The 20,425-nt window shown below is 40.8% G+C and overlaps 1 protein-coding gene across 1 annotated transcript; it reads left to right on the top strand.

Annotated features, from left to right (window-relative positions):
- Window positions 1-1,273: 1,273 nt before the first annotated feature.
- On the top strand, window positions 1,274-19,043 carry bckdk (branched chain ketoacid dehydrogenase kinase). The gene is made up of 11 exons (XM_061056423.1): window positions 1,274-1,728; window positions 4,154-4,222; window positions 4,352-4,462; window positions 8,413-8,460; window positions 10,744-10,863; window positions 11,236-11,334; window positions 12,610-12,683; window positions 13,040-13,168; window positions 14,607-14,696; window positions 14,962-15,117; window positions 15,833-19,043. Exons 1-11 carry the CDS (start codon window positions 1,300-1,302, stop codon window positions 15,975-15,977), a joined length of 1,470 nt encoding a protein of 489 aa, XP_060912406.1. The 5' UTR covers window positions 1,274-1,299; the 3' UTR covers window positions 15,978-19,043.
- The last annotated feature ends 1,382 nt before the right edge of the window (window positions 19,044-20,425 follow it).

The following is a 20,425-nucleotide window of genomic DNA, read 5'->3' as shown; positions in this document are numbered from 1 at the left end:
ATTTCCATTGAGAACCAAATTTAAATTTAAAACAGCGTGCACAAGGGAAATCAACAATATAAGAGGCTGGGGGGAGAAAGGGGGTAACTTAACTAGCTCCCCACAGATTTGAAAATCTGCACACATTTAGAATTGTTTTTCCTGTGAAGTGAGAAATTAGATCCTGAAAAAAACAATCATGTGTGCGTTAATCTTCACTAAAACTTGTTCTGGTATCCTTTCTCTTTTTCATGATTTCTTACTACACATTGAAGACAATATTTGAGTGTGTGCGTGCATGTGTGTGGGTGTGTTTGTGTGGGTACATATGGCAGTATGCTCTTTGTGGATTTGGAGGATGGTAGGTTTTAGGTTAGGGAATGATGTTATCTGGTTTTATCATCTGATTAATTGTGTAATTTATTTTGTATCGTTTGTGTGTATACCTGCCCAGGGACTGCAGATGGAATCTAGCTAATCAGCTAAATCTGGTGCGATGCATCTCCTCTCATCAATTTAGATTAAATTATATTTTGTAAGTAGTCCCTGACCAATAAACAATAAACTAAACCAAATCTACCTGTCAAAAAGATGGACCAATAAAGTCAGAGGTTGTAGTTGTAGGTTGTAAACACACACACACACACACACACACACACAACCGGACAATTCACTCTGACATTGTGCAATAATAATGTTATATTAATGTTATATTATGCTTAACCATTCACTTTGTGCAATAACATGTTACACTTTATGTGCATGTCTGTGTTACACGGGATATTACGGACTACACTTTTGTCAATAGCTGATCTATTTTTTTTTTTAAATCTATTTTTTAGTATCTATTTTTTTGTACATCCTTAATTTTTTCTTTTTGTTTTTAATTTAAGTTGTACTGTGTTCACTTTCTGTTTGCAATCTTTGCTTTTTGCTGCTGTAACAATGTAAATTTCCCCATTGTGGGGAAGATAAGATAAGATAAGATAGCAAAGAGCAAAGATTGCAAACAGAAAGTGAACACAAGTTACTTCTAGGTGGGGACTTAAACAGAGCGATAAAAAGGCCTGAAGGAAAACACACGTTATTTAAATATTCACGTGTACCAATAACATCTTTAAATATGCTGCTTCTTGTCACCTTGAGCGACTCAAATACTCAGAACTGTTGTTTATCTTCGGTCCTGCTCTTCCCTTGACAGTAGGTACAGTGGTGTGTGTGTGTGTGTGTGTGTGTGTGTGTGTGTGTGTGGGGGGAGGGGGGGGGGGGTTGTTGATGCGGTTTGACCCCGCCCCTTACCCTGTGATTGGTTCAGCGCTCATGTCGTCACTGCTGCGCTCTCCACCACTGGCCAATCCGCACAAAGCCCTCTCGGTACCCTCTCGCCACTGTACTCAGATACGTGCCTTTGTGCCCATTACGAAGCGACCCCAATGGCCTCGTAGCAACCCCTTCAATTCAGATTCGGTACGGGGAACAGGTCAGCCCAGAGCTCGTCTCGAAATGCGTCCGGGACTGGCGAGTATAGCGGCGGAGATGCTGAGCGGGGCTACCGGCGTGGCCAGGCCGAGGCTCGGCAGCCTCCTGCGGTCCCCCTTAACCAAAACACTGCCGCCGATGTCAAGTCCGGGGAGCCACAGATTTCGGTCCACGTCGTCGCTGCAGGGGTTTTCAGAGATGGCCAGAGAGCGGTCAAAGACTGTCACGTCGTTTTACAACCAGTCGGCTATCGACGTTTCCGCAGAAAAGGTAAAAATGATTTCATGCCGGCGTCTGAAATAGCAGAACTACTACTATAGCAACGAGGGCGTTAAGCTAGCTCTGGGTTTACAGTACGGCTAGCTGGGAGCGAGGCTGGTGCTGCGTTCAAGGACATGCAGTAAAACACGAATTTCTCCTGCTTGGACGATTTAACCACATTAAAGTTTGAACTAGAAATATGTTTATACAAAGGAAGGACGTCGAAAACTCTATTGAATATGGGGAAAAAAAAAAAAAAGCAAATCTTAAAAAAAATAAATCAAACCAACAATTTACCAAACAGAGGGAATGATATGTTTGTGATTTGACCCACTTAATGTTAACTCAGCTTCGTTGCTGTTTTAAATAATAATAATAATAATAATAGCTATATTTATATAGCACCTTCAAAAACAAATGTTTACAAAGTGCTGTGACAGACAAAGCAAATACAGAACAGAGATCAACAGAGAGGGCAAAATTGTAAAAATGCAAATAACAGGAGTAATATGGAGTCAACAGGCAGGTATGGAGAGGCAGTTCAGTACAGTGAAGGAAAATTAGTTTAAAATCAATCAGGAGAGAACAAAATTAAAATTGAGGGAGAGTGGGACGACATCAAACACACATAAATGTATCATCAATTCAAGCTGTGGTGACTATAGCTGGATTTTCCACATGTTTCCACCTCCTGATAAAGAGCAAAATAAACACGTAGCAATGTTTATGTAATCTAGAATAAATGCAAAATGGTTTACTTCCATTCTTGGTATAACTTTTTATTTTCTGTTACTCCACATATATTTTATTCCTGTTTGTCATATAAGTGGTAGTGGTCATCTTTTAACCCCAGCAGAACAAAAGCAACATAAGAAATGTGTTGCTGCATTTACACCGTGTGATTAATGAGCTAAGTAGTTGTTGCATACAATGGATCAGTACCAGTACTCAGTACAAGGCAGATGGAGGAACCACCGCGTGTAACTGCACGTAGCCGCTGATCTCCTGGCTGATTATAGTGGGTTGTGGTGTTTTTGTCTTGTGACTTACAGTCACACGTTAGTCTGGTGCAGGCGTTGCAAATGTTCTGCATGGGGGAGCAGGGTCACACGGTGATTTCTGGGAATGCAAAGGAAAGAAGGACATTGTAGTGACCCCGATATAAGCGCCAATTAACCTGGGAGAATGACTCTAAAATGTCATGTTGACCTTTTTCTCTAGATTTCTTCTGCATTCCAGCTCTGCAGAGAAGAAAACCTCTCCGCTCAGCACTTGAGCAAAACCCTGCTCTGAGCAGAGTAAACACAGCGTTTAAAACGATGAGCTGTTTGATTTAGTCGTGCAAGTTAGGCTTAAAAAAAAAAAAAAAAAAGCGACATCTGGTATTGACACGAGGATGAATCTCAATGTGTTCTACCTGCATGCAAACCTTGTAAATGGGGCTGCCAGTGCCTCGGGATCAAATTAAACAAAGGGAGACATGACATAGTCTCTGATCTAATCACTTCCTTTGTATCCTGTCGCTGCATACTGATTGACCACCAGATGTTTGGACAAAGGTCAGCTGGTCAGCTTTAACGCTACTTTAAAAGTAATACCTGAAATATCTCAGAATGATACATTGGCTGATATCAATCATTGGAAATAAAATAATTTAAAATATATTCGGTCACATGTTGTTATCTTTTGATTGTCGGAATTAGATACGTGACAAATCTGATGTAATATCAATATATTGTCCAATGTTGACGTAATTCATAATTCGGATTTCAGACTGACGGTCACTATCCACATCACCGATCAGGAAAGATTGTTGGGGAGTTTAAACATTCTCAACTCTCGCGTTCTCGCTTTGAAGACGTTCAGACTGAACTGTAAAAAGTGCCCACAAATCGACTCCATCAAGACGTTAAGGCGAGACGGATCAGCTCCCGTATGATTAAAAAGGACAAAAGTTACACTTCCTGTTTGTATGTGAAGCCAGCAACATGCGATGTAATGCCGGGTTTACTGCAGCTTCATGTAGCCTTACACGATTATACCAACAACTTTAATGACAATATTTATTATGATTTTATAAAATCAGTATCGGCATTGGATCGGAACAGAAAAAAGTGTATCGGTGCATCTCTAAATGGAACGGAAACTGGCAGATTTATTTGAAATTAACAATATTTTTTATAGTGAAATGTACTTTTGTGTGAAGAGTTAAGAAAACAAGTATTTCTCTGGTAACAGGGTTTAGATTTTGTTTTTCAGCACGAGTTTACAACACTATACAAAGCCCTGTACTTTTTTTAATGAATGCAAGTGAGAAAATATTTGACACCTGTTTCTTTTGTATTCGATGTTCATGAATAAGTCTTCAGTGTCAGGCGACCTGTTGTTCTCACTGTGAATGTGTATGTGACTGGACATGTTAATATCTCTCCAGGCCTCAGTGCGACTGACCTTAGCAACCCTGCTGTATTCTGGGAAGTCTCCGGATGGACACCACATCTTGGTAAATGTTTCAGCCACACCGAGAGAGCTGCACAGTGTTTGTTTAATGAGAAGCTACAGCCTCTGTGAATCTTCACTCACCCTATTTGTACTATTATCTGTGTGTGTGTGTGTGTGTGTGTGTCATCAGAGCAGTGCCAAGTACCTACACAAGGAGCTGCCTGTAAGAATCGCCCACCGCATCAAGGGCTTCCGTAGTTTGCCCTTCATCATTGGTTGCAACCCGACCATTCTGCAAGTGGTAAGAACACAATTCTCAAGACACACATGCATGCACACACACACACACACACGCACACACACACACACAGTACTGCTCCTGACACAGTGTGGAGTTATACATGATGTGTCAAAGACGGGGGCGTTGGTCCTGCAATAGATTCTATAATAAGAAAGTGACAACTGGGCCACAGCACAGGAGAAACGTGGCTGAACTCTGAATGAATTACAGTAAGGGGAGCGATGTCTTCAGTTCACAAAGGGAGTTGTTACCACTTTGTCTCTATTGTTCCCAATGAGAATGGGGGTTTGTAACGGTTCAGAAGGTAGAGCAGGTTGACCTGTAATCGCTGCCTGGCTGGTTCGATCCTCTCCTGTCCATAATGTCACCTTGACCCTGTGTGACATTTTAAACACCAAAATGTTTAAACGGAAAGAAGCATGCTGCCATGATCAAGAAGTGGTTTTTATTAAACGCAATAGATTAGCAGAATTTTACTTAATGTAGTTTCTGTAACAAGTTAACAAGGACAAAGGAAGGACAGGGAGGGCACACAGACTCTTCACAAGAGTTTACAGATACTTGATTCTGGTTGGCTAGATAAGACACAGAGTTAACAGCTGTATAGATACATTTTACTGATTAATGTGAAAACACAAATCTTAATAATGAACACCTGTGTACAACGTTTCTTAAGCAAAAAAAAAAGTCTTGAAGAAGGATCACCTTCAAAGGTTAATGATGCACTTCGAGCACTGTTTTTGCCAATGATGTTCTTCATGTGAAGCTACGATGTGGTTCCAGCATAGACTGTAAATGGACGTAGCCTGAGTGACGTCATCCAGGTGGTTGTCATATTGGACATGCCGACACTATCAAACTTTCCGTCAACCTGGCTGCAGACAATGAGCTGGTACTGAGAAAGCCTCCTGACAAACCGCTATAATGCAGCTGCTCGCAGTCAGATCTGCCACGCCTCTAAATATGCATAACTCGGAAATATTTCCCACTCACAGTGTGTGCCAATAAACACATTTACTATTAAGACCAAAATGGTTTTTTTTTGTACCTGGTTGTAAACAAGTTAATTTCTGTTTGCTGTGAAACCTGACATGTTAATGTGGGGTGTTGGGATTTTCCGGGTCTTTTTGTCCCAGCCCCCCTGCGGACCCTCAAAGAACTGCAATTTCTTTGCAGTCCTGCATTGGCTTTGTTTTTCAACACTGGAGGTTTGCTGCTTTGGTCAAAGGAGGATGTTGTGTGGGAAGGGGGTCGCTGGCAGCTGGCCGGGGGTTGAACTGTGTTTTATTGTTGCCTGTTAAAAATCCAGAGAACAGCAGCAAAACAACACTAGAATAGAAATATCTCCTATTTTACAGGACAGTGTGTACATTTCTCCATCCTGCTTCCCTTAAACTGTATTCTTTAAAATACTGAGGTAATCTCTTTGGAACAATGTACTTCCATCTCTACAATTATTATCATTCAAAGTACATCTGAAAAAGTTATTCTTCATTAATTAAATGGATCTCAACATGTAAACTTATTCTTAAGTCCTGTCAATTGGCTCCCAACTTTTAAAGCTCTTATTGTATTTGTATGCTTCACATGTAAAAGTAAACTATTTTAGATGAATCAGCTAAAAACTCCTGGAAAAGTCGACATAACTCATTTGGAGTCAGACCAATGTGTTTTCACGAAACCCTGTAAGCCTATAACTTCACACTTTTCCCCCCTCTCTGTTCCTTGCACCTCAGATGTTGTTGAACCGCTGCCAGAAATTCCTGCTCAGCTTATATAATACAGAATAGCATGTGCTTTGGCAGCTTACGTAACCTATAGTATTCAGTATGTAGGTCAGCGTGACATGACCCATTAATGTCAATCCACGCTCTTATTCCCACTGGAGCAGGATACGTTTGTAGCTCAGTCTGTTTAAAAACTTTTTTTGAAGGGTTTGGTTTTCTCTTATGATGAAAAATACATTTTAAACCTCTTGTCTTCACTTTTTTTCTACACACCCTTTAGAGATTAACCTAATGTCTATACTACGGTTGTCACTGTTGAGGAAATTACTAAGAACTTGACTTCACAGAAGAAAGATTCAGGAGACTCATTTGGCTTAAGTTGAAGAAGTTTATACAAGAACACTCCCGAGCAGAGATGGAGTAACAGGACACGTCTGAGGCTGTGCCAATTCTCCCAAACTCTCCCTAAGGCCCTGCATATTTAGAAAATACTTTATTGATGCCAGGGTCATATTGACCCAGCCAAACTAGGATGTGATGTCTAGGCCAATTTGGAGCGGGCACTTAGTCTACCAAATAACATTCAGGTAAATCCTTGACACGTTTGTCATTGCTTCTCCAGTCACAGCTGAGCTCGATCAGACTGACATCAGAGAACAGTGAATAAACACAATGATGTCTGTACATTTAAATATAAATACACGGGTACTGAATATTCCACCACAGTCACAATACCCGAATTTTAATCTTTGATATGATACCAATGACAATCAAACAATATCAACATCTGATTTAATACCATGGCGACAAAAGTAGGAAGCCTCTGCGCCCAAAGTTGGGTCATTTATTGTTTTTGATGACCAAAAATTGTATGCAAACTCCTGCACACTGTCTGAGTTAATCAAATACACCGGCAACGTTTTGGTACTGAAAATGTTGTTGGTGTATTTCTGCAATTCAGACAGTGAATTCAGTTGCTCCAGAAAAAGTATATAAACCCATTTTGTTATATTCAATCTCAACTATCAGTCATAATCGAGGGAAACCAATTTTTGAGTTTAAATGGACCACAGCTTCTCTCTCTCTCTCTCTCGCTCGCCCAAGCTTTGGGGTTTAAAACATGACTGAAGATCTGTACTTCTTCTAAAGCTGTGGTTCCTCTTGTTGCTGTCGAACACTCAAACAACGCAGATTTTTTCGTTTGAAAACACGAGGAATCGATAAGTTTGAAAAGTGTGGAACATTTTGACAACCTTTAGTCCGTGCACGAGATGAGCGGTGACTTGTTCACAGTACAAGATCCCTGCTGAACATTTTGTTCTCATGCCACACATTCAAATGATTTAACAGAAATTTATGCAACAGCTTTTTTTTTTTTTTTTGTATATCTCACCCCATTGGCTCAGATTAATAACCGATTATACTTCCTGAGTAAACTTGTCATACAGCCAACATTGAACTCTTTCACACGGGCTGTGTCACAGGAATAACTCCTAATGAAAACCATTCATCTGGGGGAACATCCAAACTGACACGCACTCTGGAAAGACACATTGTTTTCGAGTTGCCGTTTTGGACAAACAAAATTCCTTTAAACTCATCTTGTACCGAGGTGGTTGCACAAGACTCGCACACAGATGTCTATAAGCATAAGGTGTCAAAATCTATATGGCAGGTATGTGCTGTTACATTATATCAGAGACTGTACAGACACAGCTCTTCTTCTTTCGTCCTGGTTCTTGGGATCCATGCAGGGAGGGGAGTCTCTACTTTTCCCTTCAGATCACATTCGGCGCCTCTGCATGTCTCATTGCCGGCGAACTTTCACCCAGATTCCTTCCTTTCTTGTTCCTCTGGGCCGATTGCATAATGTGCACCTCCTTTGTATGCCACCAGCGCTAATGTGGGTCAGGGTGGCTTTACTCCTAACTCTCGTGTGAAAAAGAAAACAATGTCTGGACGCAGGGTTTTGAGTTTCCAGTCATTAAAACCTAAACGTATGGAGGAAGAAGGCGTATTGTTTTTGGAAGGGAGTTCAACGTTATGGTAACATAAAGACTTTGTCGTCTATAGGCACCTGAAATATAAACCACCTGTGGTCTGAGGCTCAGTCGAGACGGGGGAGGGGGAAGGGGGGGGGGGCAAACATGTTTTATGTAAGTGTTGATGATCAAAGAGAATCAGCCTAACAACAGCCTCCATCTCTCTTGTTCTGTCTTACAGCACGAGTTGTACATCAGAGCCTACCACATGCTCAGCGATTTTCCCCCGGTGAGTTTCACACACACACACACACACACACACACGTGCACATGCATGCACACACACACTCAGGAAAACCACTGAAAAGAACACGGGGTCACACGTTCAAGTTGTTCCTCGCACAGGGAGTATCATTACTTGCGAGTTGCGACCATAAACAGGAAGTGCCCACATTTGACTGACATGCATGTTGCAGCTCAGTTGTTGAACCTGTTTTGTATTCATCTAAATTTAAGGCTGACTCCTTTTTGTTTTCTAAATTAATACATTTTTTATAAAGATGTATTGAAATAAAGCCCTAACTGATTATGTACTATAACAAAGAGTACAGTCTAGACCTGCTCTGTTTGCACACTGTCTCCAGATAACATCTGAGTTGAATAGGATTATGATGATTGGCACTGATGATAAAGGTTGCTCATAAAGCGATTTTCGTTGTTTAAAAAGAAAAAAAAAATCCAGGGGGAAAAAATTCAAAACTCTTGTTTGACAACATGTGACCTGATATTTTCAGTTTCTGTATGTTAAATGATTCTTACGGTCTACACATTCCCAAATAATGTGTTTAATGAGTTTCTGAAATATACAGCTAGCTAACCACAGCTGCACTCCAGTATTTACATTCTATTGCAGGACACACCCTGTGAGTCATTAGACCCCCCCCCCCCCCCCACCCCACCCCAAAAAAAAATAAAAAAAAATAACTTTTGTTATTAGTCAAACCAAACAGCTGTATATTTCAGTGTTGGAAGCTCTCATAGCTTTTGCATGAAATAAGGTGTTGAAATTATGTTGAATACCTTTTTTCTCCTTTTCTGGTCTGGAGTTAATTTAAAGTTGCCTTCTTAACTTCAGTATTCATGGAAATAGAAGACGGAATAATTTATTGTAAATTGCTTTGATATACACCTAATGAATATTCAGAATTAAGTTGTATAATAACCATGTCATTCAGGTAAGAACATGTGTGTAATATGAGTTTTATAATGAAGGATTTAATCCACTTCAAAGGACCACTTTTTGCTGATTGAACTCTTCTCTGCCTCTGTTGACTTCTTGGCAACACGGTGATTGTGTCAACATGGCCCGGTGTTCTAACATGCAAATCTGCAGGGTATGACCTTTTAGGCAGGTTATGAAAGCTGATCATTATGAAATGTTGGCATGAATCAGTTTGATCTAGAAAGTGGCTCTTAGGCCCCGTGTCCACCTAGCGTTTTTTTTCTGAGCGCCAGCGTCTTTTGTTATCAATGAGGAGAGAGCGTTCACAGCACAAAGCGGCCACCTGGAGAGAAAGTAAAACGCCCATTGTCTTTTTTAAGACTGTGTCCCAGTATCAGGATATAACAGAGTATAATAACGTCCATGCTGTTGGCAAAACAAGAGAAACAACAGATGAAATTAAGAGAAGATGGAAGGATATATAAGAAAGGGAAAAAATGGCTCATAATAAAAACCTCGACAAAATAAACAGGGTCTCTTTTTTTCTTCTCTCCATTTCTTGAAGATGTTTTTCCATCGATTGAGCAGGAGGTGAGAGCTGTGTACTCTGTAGCACGGGTGCTCAGGTGCAACATTCGGGCTATTGTCGCAAACACCAGACAGCTGATCAGCGGTGTATCTGGTCTGACAAAGTCCATAAATGACCTGGCAAGAGGGAATCGACGATGGGGTATAAGCAGTGGTTAGGTCTCCCAATCCGAGCAGTCCTGCAGCGGAGCAGCCAGGGCCTGTAGAGAGTGCACTCTCTTGCAAACACGGTGCTTTTCTGAATGAGTAGGAATTTTTTTCTTTAAAAACGACCTCTCTAACTCTCAGTTAGCACTGGAGTTTTTTGTGCATCTTGATCCGTTCTTATACTTTTCTTACAAGAGGAAAACCGGTTCTAACGGCTAAGTTTGGTACTCCTCCTGGGCCAAAAAATGTTGGCAGTGCCACAGCTGGGTCCTGTGTTGTTACCGCACCTGAAACTCACCACAGCCAGCTCATCCTATTCATTTAATAATTGAGAAAAACCAGTACATGGGTTACACAACTTAACGTTTCAAATGGCAAGGTATTGCAACAAATGATTGATTCTGATTCAAAAATAGATCATATTAAAAAATACATTCATGCTTTTTTGATTATACCTCCTTGAACCCGCCAAAACTGCGCTTGTGTTTACAGTTTGAAGTCCTGCAACACATGCAGGGTGGATTGACTGGTAGAGAGTGGTAGAGAAAACAAACAGACTCCACGCTATCAGATGTTATGTTTACTTACTTTTACTATTCCTCCATTTGTTTACAGATCAAGGATCAGGATGAGGAGGCTCGCTTCTGTAAGCTGGTGCAGCAGCTACTGGATGACCACAAAGACGTGGTCACCATGCTGGCCCAGGGCTTCAGGGAGTGCCGCAGACACGCCCAGGTAAGAGCTGCACCTCCTCAACCCTCACAGCTCCAAACTTAGCTGCAGAACAAGCCCTCTGCAACAAAGGCCATTGTATAGAGCATTTTCTTCTTAGGTAATTGCAAGCCATTTAGCTGTTGGAGAGATCCCATTAGAGTCTAATTTAAAGTCTTTAAAAGCATTAAATGTGTCTTAAACCTTTGATTATGCTGAAACCTGTGAACCTGATGTTCTAACAGTTGGTGTTATGGATATTTCAGTTACTTGTTTATAGTTTCATGGGGCTTCATTTGAATGTTTTTATCAGCTGTTTTTTTTTTTTGTTGCTGCTGGTGAGAAAGTTTTGTGCTGTAGAGCAGGAGACATTTTTTTTATGCCCCACCACTGCAGGATGAGACGATCCTCCGAAGCTTCCTGGATACGACGCTGTGCTCTCGTCTGGGGATCCGCATGTTGGCCACGCACCACCTCGCCCTCCACGAAGACAATGTACGTCTCCAGTTTCAAAGGCTTGTTTTGTTTGCGCACAGTAAGATACACGTTGAACCTAAAGTTAGGATTGTTTGTTTTCACTCCCAGGCTGCTCACATTGGGTGGGTCTGCCTCTGTTTCCTTTTTCCCCACCTGGTCTGCATCGCTCCGCCCTCAAGCCCTTAACTTCCTGCTCAAGATGATAATATCTGTAACAGGACACAAATATAAGTGTTGATACAAAACACTAAAATAATTTTACTAACTTTTAGGCAGTTCTTCATTTTGAGTAAATATTAGTTAAACAAACAGAAATAGTGAATTAGTCTAGGACTACAGTAAACCTTCAAGAAGCTTATAATAAGTTGCTGTGTTTGTTTTGGTAGTTTAGATAGTATTGAATTTGAAACTGTGTAAATGAACTAAAGAAGAGACTCCAGAGCAGGGGTGGACCACATGCGGCCCCCATCAACCCTCAAAGTGGCCCTCAGGTCAATTTTTACATATCAGTTAATTGGAAACATGACAAATAATAATAATAATAATAATATTTGATCACTTTTACATGTTGAGTTAAATTTGAGACATAATTGACTGTAATCGTTTTTGTATTCTACAATTTGGCCCTCTGGCAGTCAGAATGAAATGAATGTGGCCCTTCCTGTGACCAAAGTTTCCCATCCCTGCTCCAGAGCATGCAGTCCACGCCGCAGAGAAACATGAATGATGAATTACAGACGCACTAAACCCGTTTTTTACACATCCACTTCTGAAAATGTATAGACAATTCAGGCGGGAGGCTAACCCTGTGGGATGGGGGGGGTTCTAATGAAGCGGTTAATGATGGTAATAATAATGACGCAGAGGTGGCAACAGAGTCTGGCGCTTTGAGGATACATTTTTGCCTTAATGTCAATGCTATGTCTAGTTCGACACATTCACAATAGTTTGATTAAAACGCACAGAGATCACACCTGATGCCACACACAGTCTGTGGTCGTGCGCCAGTCGAAGGATATAAAAGTCGTCACCCTCTTCCTCTTGCTTGTGTTTGCCTGAATATTTCCTGCTGCGTTTTAACATCAACTTGGCCTGACTTCATGTGGAAAATTTACCAGGGGGACTGGCCGGAAAAATTCTGCATGAAGTCAGAGTGAAAACATTGGGCTGTTTGTGTTAAAACATGAAGCTCAAACTGAGTTTTATGAGTTTTGTGCATGTTTGACAGCACCGTAACCTTAAGAGCGATTTAAAAATAAGCGTCTAAAATGATTACTTCTGCTCTTGTTTCAGCCTGACTTTGTCGGGATGATATGCAGACGTCTGTCTCCTAAAAAAATCATCGAGAAGTGGGTGGACTTTGCGAGGTGAGTGTTTTATCACATATCTGTGTTTGTTTAACACCTTGAAGTGACTTTCAGCTCCTGTTTGAGCGCTCTGTTGACAGAGAGGTCAAAGTTCAGCTGATAAACACAATTTTCTCTGCTTCCTAGAGCTGTGAATGAGATATGAGGTATCAATACTGTTCTAACCTCTTTATCTAAAAAAAAAAACATTTATGGAGAGAGTTCCAACATCGTGTTGATATACTCAGTGCCTCTGCTTTTATTCTTTGAGCCTTTTAATAAGTTAATGGATAGATCAGCGTCACTCATTTTAGTAACACATTCACATATTGACCCGCTGCTGTAAATGCTCCACGCCTGTTCTTGATGTTCAACAGGCGTCTGTGTGAACACCAGTACGGTAACTCGCCCAGGGTGAGGATCAACGGACACGTAGCAGCTCGTTTCCCCTTCATCCCTCTGCCTCTGGATTACATCCTGCCCGAGCTGCTCAAGAACGCCATGAGGTAACCTTATCACTCGTACCTGGTACAGAGCACGTGCAGGTGTTTAGTCACCTTCAGCTCGACCAGCTCTTCCTGATGACTCAAGACTTCACATCCAGAACAGAAAATCAGCAATCAATCCAAGTTTCTTTATTTATTTATCACTTTACAGAGCTCAGCAGGATCGATATCTGTTTTACAAACTTGGAATTGAATAATGTGGGTCTGTTTAAATTAGCTTTTTGCTTTTTATTTGTTCATTAAAAACGTGTGTTAGAGGTCAGAAGTTTAGAAGTTTATCCATCACGTGTCGAGAAGAAATTAGTGACAGAAAAAACAAGTAAAGTCAATGTTTCCATCAATTAAAAAGTCTTATTTAATGATCTTCTTACCTAAATGTATGGTTTTATGAAAAGAAACACAAATGACAGAGTGCAAGCTTCCCTTATTGTATCATCTATTGTTTTAAAATGTAACACAGACGGTATGAGATACAAATGATACAATAATAATCCTTATTAGGCAGCCACTTTCGTGTAGAACTGTTAATACGATCGTGGAGATGAGTCAGAGAGTCTGAAAGTAGGACAGCACTTCTTCTTTTCAGTTCCTCTGAGAGCCCCTGAACGCCTGTGATGTGCCAACATGCCATCCTGTAAAAGAAAATACACTCAGCGAGGACTGTCCGTTTGAGACTTCTTTGTCAAGTTGCTAAACAAACGAGGGTGAAGGCTTTAAATCGAGGCGTTGTTCGGTGAAGGTCTGAATGTGGAAGAGGTGAATCCTTCTGTTTGTCAATTGCGTAAACACTTAAAGATAAACACTGGTTGTTAAAGTCTGTGTACACATGATAAAAAACACAATAACATAATAATGTTGGTGGATGTACAAAGAAGAAGGGTCTCATTTATACTACAGTGTGTAGAATCCATACTAAAAGTGTACATGTGCCCAAAACACAGAAATGGTGTGTGCACAAAATAATTCAGATTAGTTGTATGTGCACTTGTTATAAGGATTCTGCACACTGTTGAATAAATGAGACCCAGTACAGTAAGACAGAAGGATGTTCAATTTAAGTGAGTTCTCTTTTGAAATTTAAAGTAGGTCCAAATATCCTTCTTATAAAGTCTAATAACCTGTTCATCCTTTTTTTTTACATCTTAACATTAAAGAGCATGCAAAGAAAAAAAACTGACCAGTGTCTTGGCTTCACATGTTTCATCTCATGGTTTCCCTCACTCACATCTTTGGAAGAAGGACTCGATCGTTGAGTGTTTGTCTGTCCAGGAGTGTTCATTAGTAAAATATTAACTCTGTTAGAAACGTTGGTGTAATGGGTGTAAGTGATCTGTGTCTATCTGTGGCTGCTGGCTGCACAAAAGCCTTTTCTGTATGAGAGCACAATGTGTACATTCTCCATTTAATCCCCATTACATCCTTCTCTTTGTCCCTTCAGGGCCACCATGGAAAGCCATCTGGACACCCCCTACAATGTGCCCGATGTGATCGTCACCATTGCAAATAACGACATTGATTTTGTCATTAGGTGAGTGGCTGAAAGTCTGTTTGAAACAGGTTGAGGATGTACAATCGGAGGATACGGCTGTGTTGTCTTTAAACCTGCTGCAACCTGTTGTAACACACCAATTAAGATGATCTTATCTTCTGAAAACATAAAAATGTTGCAATCATAACATTTCACTTAATGGGATTTTAACTAGCTGGAGAGTATTTTAGGAGGACATTAAAGGACATTAAAGAAGTTCTGTTTAGTGTGAGCTTTCAAAGATATTCTTGTTTTACCTTTGAAGGATTTCAGACCGTGGTGGCGGCATCCCTCACAATATTATAGACAAGGTGATGGACTATCACTACAGCACGGCTGAGGAGAGCGCACAGGACCCCCGCATGAGCAACCTCTTCAACAACATTACCAACAGTGGAAACCAGTCCAGCCCCATGCACGGGTAAGACTTTTGAATTGTAAAATATGGTTAAAAGTCACATATTCTCCTTTTCTTCAACCAGTTTAAATAAGTCTCAGAGCTCCTCAAAACATGTGTGTGAAGCTTCTTGTTCTAAATCCACTCTGATCCTGTATTTGATCATGCCTATAAACCCCTCTATTTCAGCCCTGCTCAGAACAGACTGTTTCTGTGTCTGTAGCTTTAAATATGTAAATGAGCTGTGTTTGACCACGCCCCCTCTCTGGAAGAGCTTGGGTGACTCGGGCTTTCTTGCACCATGCCCTATTGTTTACAGTGAGAAGGCAGACTCAGAGGTTCAGAACAAACACCTAGCTGTGGGAGTGTCACCCACCTGGGGGAGGGGCTACTGCCCTTTGTGATGTCATAAAGGGAAAATCTCCAAACGGCCTGTTTGAGCACACATTTTCTGAAAAGTGGAGCAGGGAAAAGACGGAGAGGATGGACTTTTCTCATAATTGGGGGGTTTGTAGACAGACTAGGGATACATATTAGAGTGTCAGCATTTTGCATAATATGTGACCTTTAAATGTTTTACTTAGGACTACCGATGCAATTTAGCTATTGTGCTGATTTGACCATATTTCCTTTTATTTACATTTTTGCTGATAGATTGCTGTAATCATTCAATTAATTTCATAAATAAAATGAATAACTTGATTTCTGCTCATCTCAAACCGTGTTGTGTTCTCTGCAGGTTCGGTTTCGGTTTGCCCACATCCCGGGCGTACGCCGAGTACCTGGGCGGCTCTCTGTCCGTACAGTCAATGCAGGGCATCGGCACAGACGTCTACCTGCGTCTACGCCACATCGACGGGAAAGGAGAGAGCTTCAGAGTCTAACGCCTGTCATCCTCATAGAATCCTAACCCAGGAACCGGGCCATACGGGAGTACAGAGAGGGTTCCTAACCAGACAGGCTGGCCTACATGGACTACAGGACTTCGGTCCACAAAGTGATAGCCTACACAGTATGTTGTCAGAAAGCTCCTAAATTCACCTATCCACTACTTTTTCTTTCTTTGTTTTTTTTTTTCTTTTGCCTTAGACTGATTATAAGCTATGTTAGCTCTCTAGTTGATGATTTGGATTGTTTCCCTTTTTTTTTTGTGTTTTCTACCCTGTGGCATGTCGTTTCACAATTTGAAGGGGTGTATGAACTTTTGAATGTTTAGGTTATCGGGACAAACTGTGCATGATAGTTGGCATCTATGTTACTGTGGGAGGAAGGAAAGTGAAGAGGAAAAAAAAGAAGAGAGAGCTTCAGTTTTAAAGAAGTTCACTTTCAAGTTACTTGTTGTATAGCCTCAAAAAAAAACAAAGTAGGGAAAGACGTGAATATAAAAAGTTTCAAAAGGAAACTCCTGAGACACTCCAGCAAAGACCTGTCGAAATCTCCTCAAAGTGCACAAAGCTGCTCATGTTGATCATTCATTATCATATAGTTAGAATACCATATCTTTTTACTTTTTATCGTAGTTTCAGGTTTACAAGGGAGGATGGCTCCGTGAAATCCCTTGAAACCCCTTTTTATGAGATCCTCCGAACAAAGCCTTCTCTGAGTCAGGGTGTGACTGAATACGCAGATGAAAAACTGCCAAAACACCAAAAGCTCATTAACCGATTTAACACTCGCAGTGATGGACGTCTGTGTTCATCTCTGTTTGTTTTTTTGTGTGTGCATCTTTCAGGCAGGGTAGCCAGCCGAGACGTTCACTTGCCTTACTGTATCTTTCAACTGCATGCTTAACTTTGTCTTCTTTTCTGTTGCCTTCATGTCGACCCTCCACGTCGGTCACTCTCATTAGTTTGATGTCACATGTTTTTGCACAACGAGTAGATTTCCCCGTTAATGATGTAATGCTCAGCTTGCACCGATCATAGTAGCTTTTGACTTTACTGTAACAATATACCACAGAAGTATTGTCTCATGTTGTCTGCTTTTTTTTTTTTTTTTTCTTCTCCTGTTTTATCTGAAATTAGTTTTATTTTGTAGAAAGTGTGTCACTTTGTGTTTCATTTTGATGTGTTTTTGGAAAAAAAAATGTTTTGTATAAAAGAACATTTCAGGATGGGTCAACAACTCGCTTTGTGTACTGTTAACTTCAGAAGTTCAGATGAGCTGAGGATGCTGGTCCTTTTTTTTTAGTACGTTTTCTTTGGATCACAACTTGATTATGTAATTTTCTTAAGGCTACAAAAGCTTTCTCTTATTAAATTAATATTCAACATCGGTATCGGCCCTGTTGACATGTGACGCACGTTCATGTGCAGTTACTTTCCAGTTTAGCGATCATCTTGTCTTCATTATGTATCTTTTCCACAAGGGTTTGATAACTGCCTTTAAGCAATCAACGCAATAATAAGTGTGTCTATCTTTCTCTACACAGAGATCTCAGAAAGATATCGGTATGGGATTTTTTTCTCTCCCAATATCAGTATCGATATCGGCCCCAAAAATCCGGTCGGGCGCTAGATTAAACTGTTTCCCTCGCACAGAAAATGACAAAATATTCAAGTTGTTATCTCAAAATAACGTGCAGGAAACAATCAGCAACACTCAAGCCTCTCTGGTGAGTTTTTTTAAGTAGAATCATATGGGTCAAAAACAACTGATGTCATGAGGTTTATTAAAGATCCGCCTCACTCCTTCGAGCACTCCTCACGTTTAGTTGAACATTCCCCAGCGAGCGTCGGTCCTCAAGCGTCGTCTGTCGGCAGCATTTGGGTTTGTTTTTCTGAGCTTATACTGTTTTACTTTTTAGCAGGCAGGGCTTTGGGATCTCATGATGAAATTACCAGGATGAATTTTTGTAACCCTTCAGAAGTTAATTTTTAAGCCTTAACTTTTTGGCTCTGAGACGTAACCTGTTGATTATTAGTGAATTGAATGATTGGCCTCTAGTAACACAGAAACTACCTTAGAGGAATATTAGACCTATTTTTTTTTGTTGGAAAAAAATACATAATTAAATTTTGTATCATGTTTAATATCTTACAAATTAAGTAAAGGGTTTGCTTACAAACTAAAATTCTCCCAAACATTTATTCTTGCACCACTGAGTTTACAAACAAATGTTCTTATCCGTTTGAGAATTGAGTTTGTGAGACTCTGCCAACCAATTATTTCAACTTGTTAAGATGTATAAACATGGTATGATTTGATTTTTCATATTTATATTGTAAATTTTTATGAAACAAACTTTAACTGGTTTAATCGACAGTTTCCAGAACGATGACAAACAGCCTGTGATATCTCTACCTGTGTTCTTTCTGAAGCGTGTATATGAATGAATGTTTATTGTGGCTTTGAAGGTGTTCAACATGTAGTATATATGTAGCTTGTGCATGTGAAACAGGGGACGGGATGGGACAGGGGAGGGGGGGGGGGGGGGGGGGGGGTTAACATCACATTACTGCCTCATGCTTGTAAACAATGTTCTAATGCTTGTGTCCCTTTAGAGACACGTTAACGTTTAGATTACATTTTCAAAATGTTACAGGAAATGCTGGTAGATGTTGGATTTGCAGTCAGGCCGGGGCTTTTAAAGATGCATGACATGTGTAGACTGCCCCCTGCAGGGCTGAAAAGAACAGTGCAGGCATACTGAACTGTATTTGCTCTTTGTGGGGATGAAGAGTCGTCATTACAGTTTTCTGGACAGGATGTTCAACTTAAGTTTCTGAATTTTATTTTTTCCCAGTTTCTTTTATTTTGTAACATAAGCAAAAAAGAAAAAGCGGATCAACAAAACACATTTCAAAAATCTCCAGTGAAAGCCAAAAGCTGGAGTCATGTTACTGACTAAATGTGCTGCCATGGAGTGTTGTGTCTCTTTATTAGTTTCTCCCTCCTGTTTTCTGTCGTCTTCACGACTCTGTAAAAACATTAAATTTTACTTGGTTGGATCTCCCAGACTGATGTTTATTTGAGTTTTCATGGTTTACACAAAATACTTCCTGGTTTGTTTTCCCTTTTCTTCTCGTCCAGCTCAGATGGATTCAGTTAGTGTTGTCACAGGAGTCCTGCAGCTGTCCTGAGGACGATCTGAATATACAGTGGGTACGGAAAGTATTCAGACCCCTTTACATTTTTCACTCTTTGTTTCATTGCAGCCATTTGCTAAAATCAAAAAAGTTCATTTTATTTCTCATTAATGTACACTCAGCACCCCATCTTGACAGAAAAAAAAACAGAAATGTAGAAGTTTTTGCAAATTTATTAAAAAAGAAAAACTGAAATATCACATGGTCATAAGTATTCAGACCCTTTGCTGTGACACTCATATTTAACTCACATGCTGTCCATTTCTTCTGATCCTCCTTGAGATGGTTCTGCTCCTTCATTGGAGTCCAGCTGTGTTTAATTAAACTGATTGGACTTGATTAGGAAAGGCACACACCTGTCTATATAAGACCTTACAGCTCACAGTGCATGTCAGAGCAAATGAGAATCATGAGGTCGAAGGAACTGCCCAAGGAGCTCAGAGACAGAATTGTGGCAAGGCACAGATGTGGCAAAGGTTACAAAAGAATTTCTGCAGCACTCAAGGTTCCTAAGAGCACAGTGGCCTCCATAATCCTTAAATGGAAGAAGTTTGGGACGACCAGAACTCTTCCTAGACCTGGCCGTCCAGCCAAACTGAGCAATCGTGGGAGAAGAGCCTTGGTGAGAGAGGTAAAGAAGAACCCAAAGATCACTGTGGCTGAGCTCCAGAGATGCAGTAGGGAGATGGGAGAAAGTTCCACAAAGTCAACTATCACTGCAGCCCTCCACCAGTCGGGGCTTTATGGCAGAGTGGCCCGACGGAAGCCTCTCCTCAGTGCAAGACATATGAAAGCCCGTATAGAGTTTGCCAAAAAACACATGAAGGACTCCCAGACTATGAGAAATAAGATTCTCTGGTCTGATGAGACCAAGATTGAACTTTTTGGCTTTAATTCTAAGCGGTATATGTGGAGAAAACCAGGCACTGCTCATCACCTGCCCAATACAATCCCAACAGTGAAACATGGTGGTGGCAGCATCATGCTATGGGGGTGTTTTTCAGCTGCAGGGACAGGACGACTGGTTGCAATTGAAGGAAAGATGAATGCGGCCAAGTACAGAGATATCCTGGAAGAAAACCTCTTCCAGAGTGCTCAGGACCTCAGACTGGGCCGAAGGTTCACCTTCCAACAAGACAATGACCCTAAGCACACAGCTAAAATAACAAAGGAGTGGCTTCGGAACAACTCTGTGACCATTCTTGACTGGCCCAGCCAGAGCCCTGACCTAAACCCAATTGAGC

Source organism: Labrus mixtus, chromosome 14, assembly GCF_963584025.1.
Source record: "Labrus mixtus chromosome 14, fLabMix1.1, whole genome shotgun sequence".
Taxonomy (NCBI): domain Eukaryota; kingdom Metazoa; phylum Chordata; class Actinopteri; order Labriformes; family Labridae; genus Labrus; species Labrus mixtus.
Note: the sequence above shows the minus strand (reverse complement) of the source record. Positions and strands in the feature narration are given on the sequence as shown.

Excerpts from the sequence above, each read along its gene's own strand:
- bckdk (XM_061056423.1), top strand. The coding sequence starts at position 1,300 with ATGTCGTCACTGCTGCGCTCTCCACCACTGGCCAATCCGCACAAAGCC. Across the intron at positions 1,729-4,153 it reads TCGACGTTTCCGCAGAAAAG|GCCTCAGTGCGACTGACCTT; the intron begins GTAAAAATGATT and ends ATATCTCTCCAG. Across the intron at positions 15,118-15,832 it reads CAGTCCAGCCCCATGCACGG|GTTCGGTTTCGGTTTGCCCA; the intron begins GTAAGACTTTTG and ends TGTTCTCTGCAG.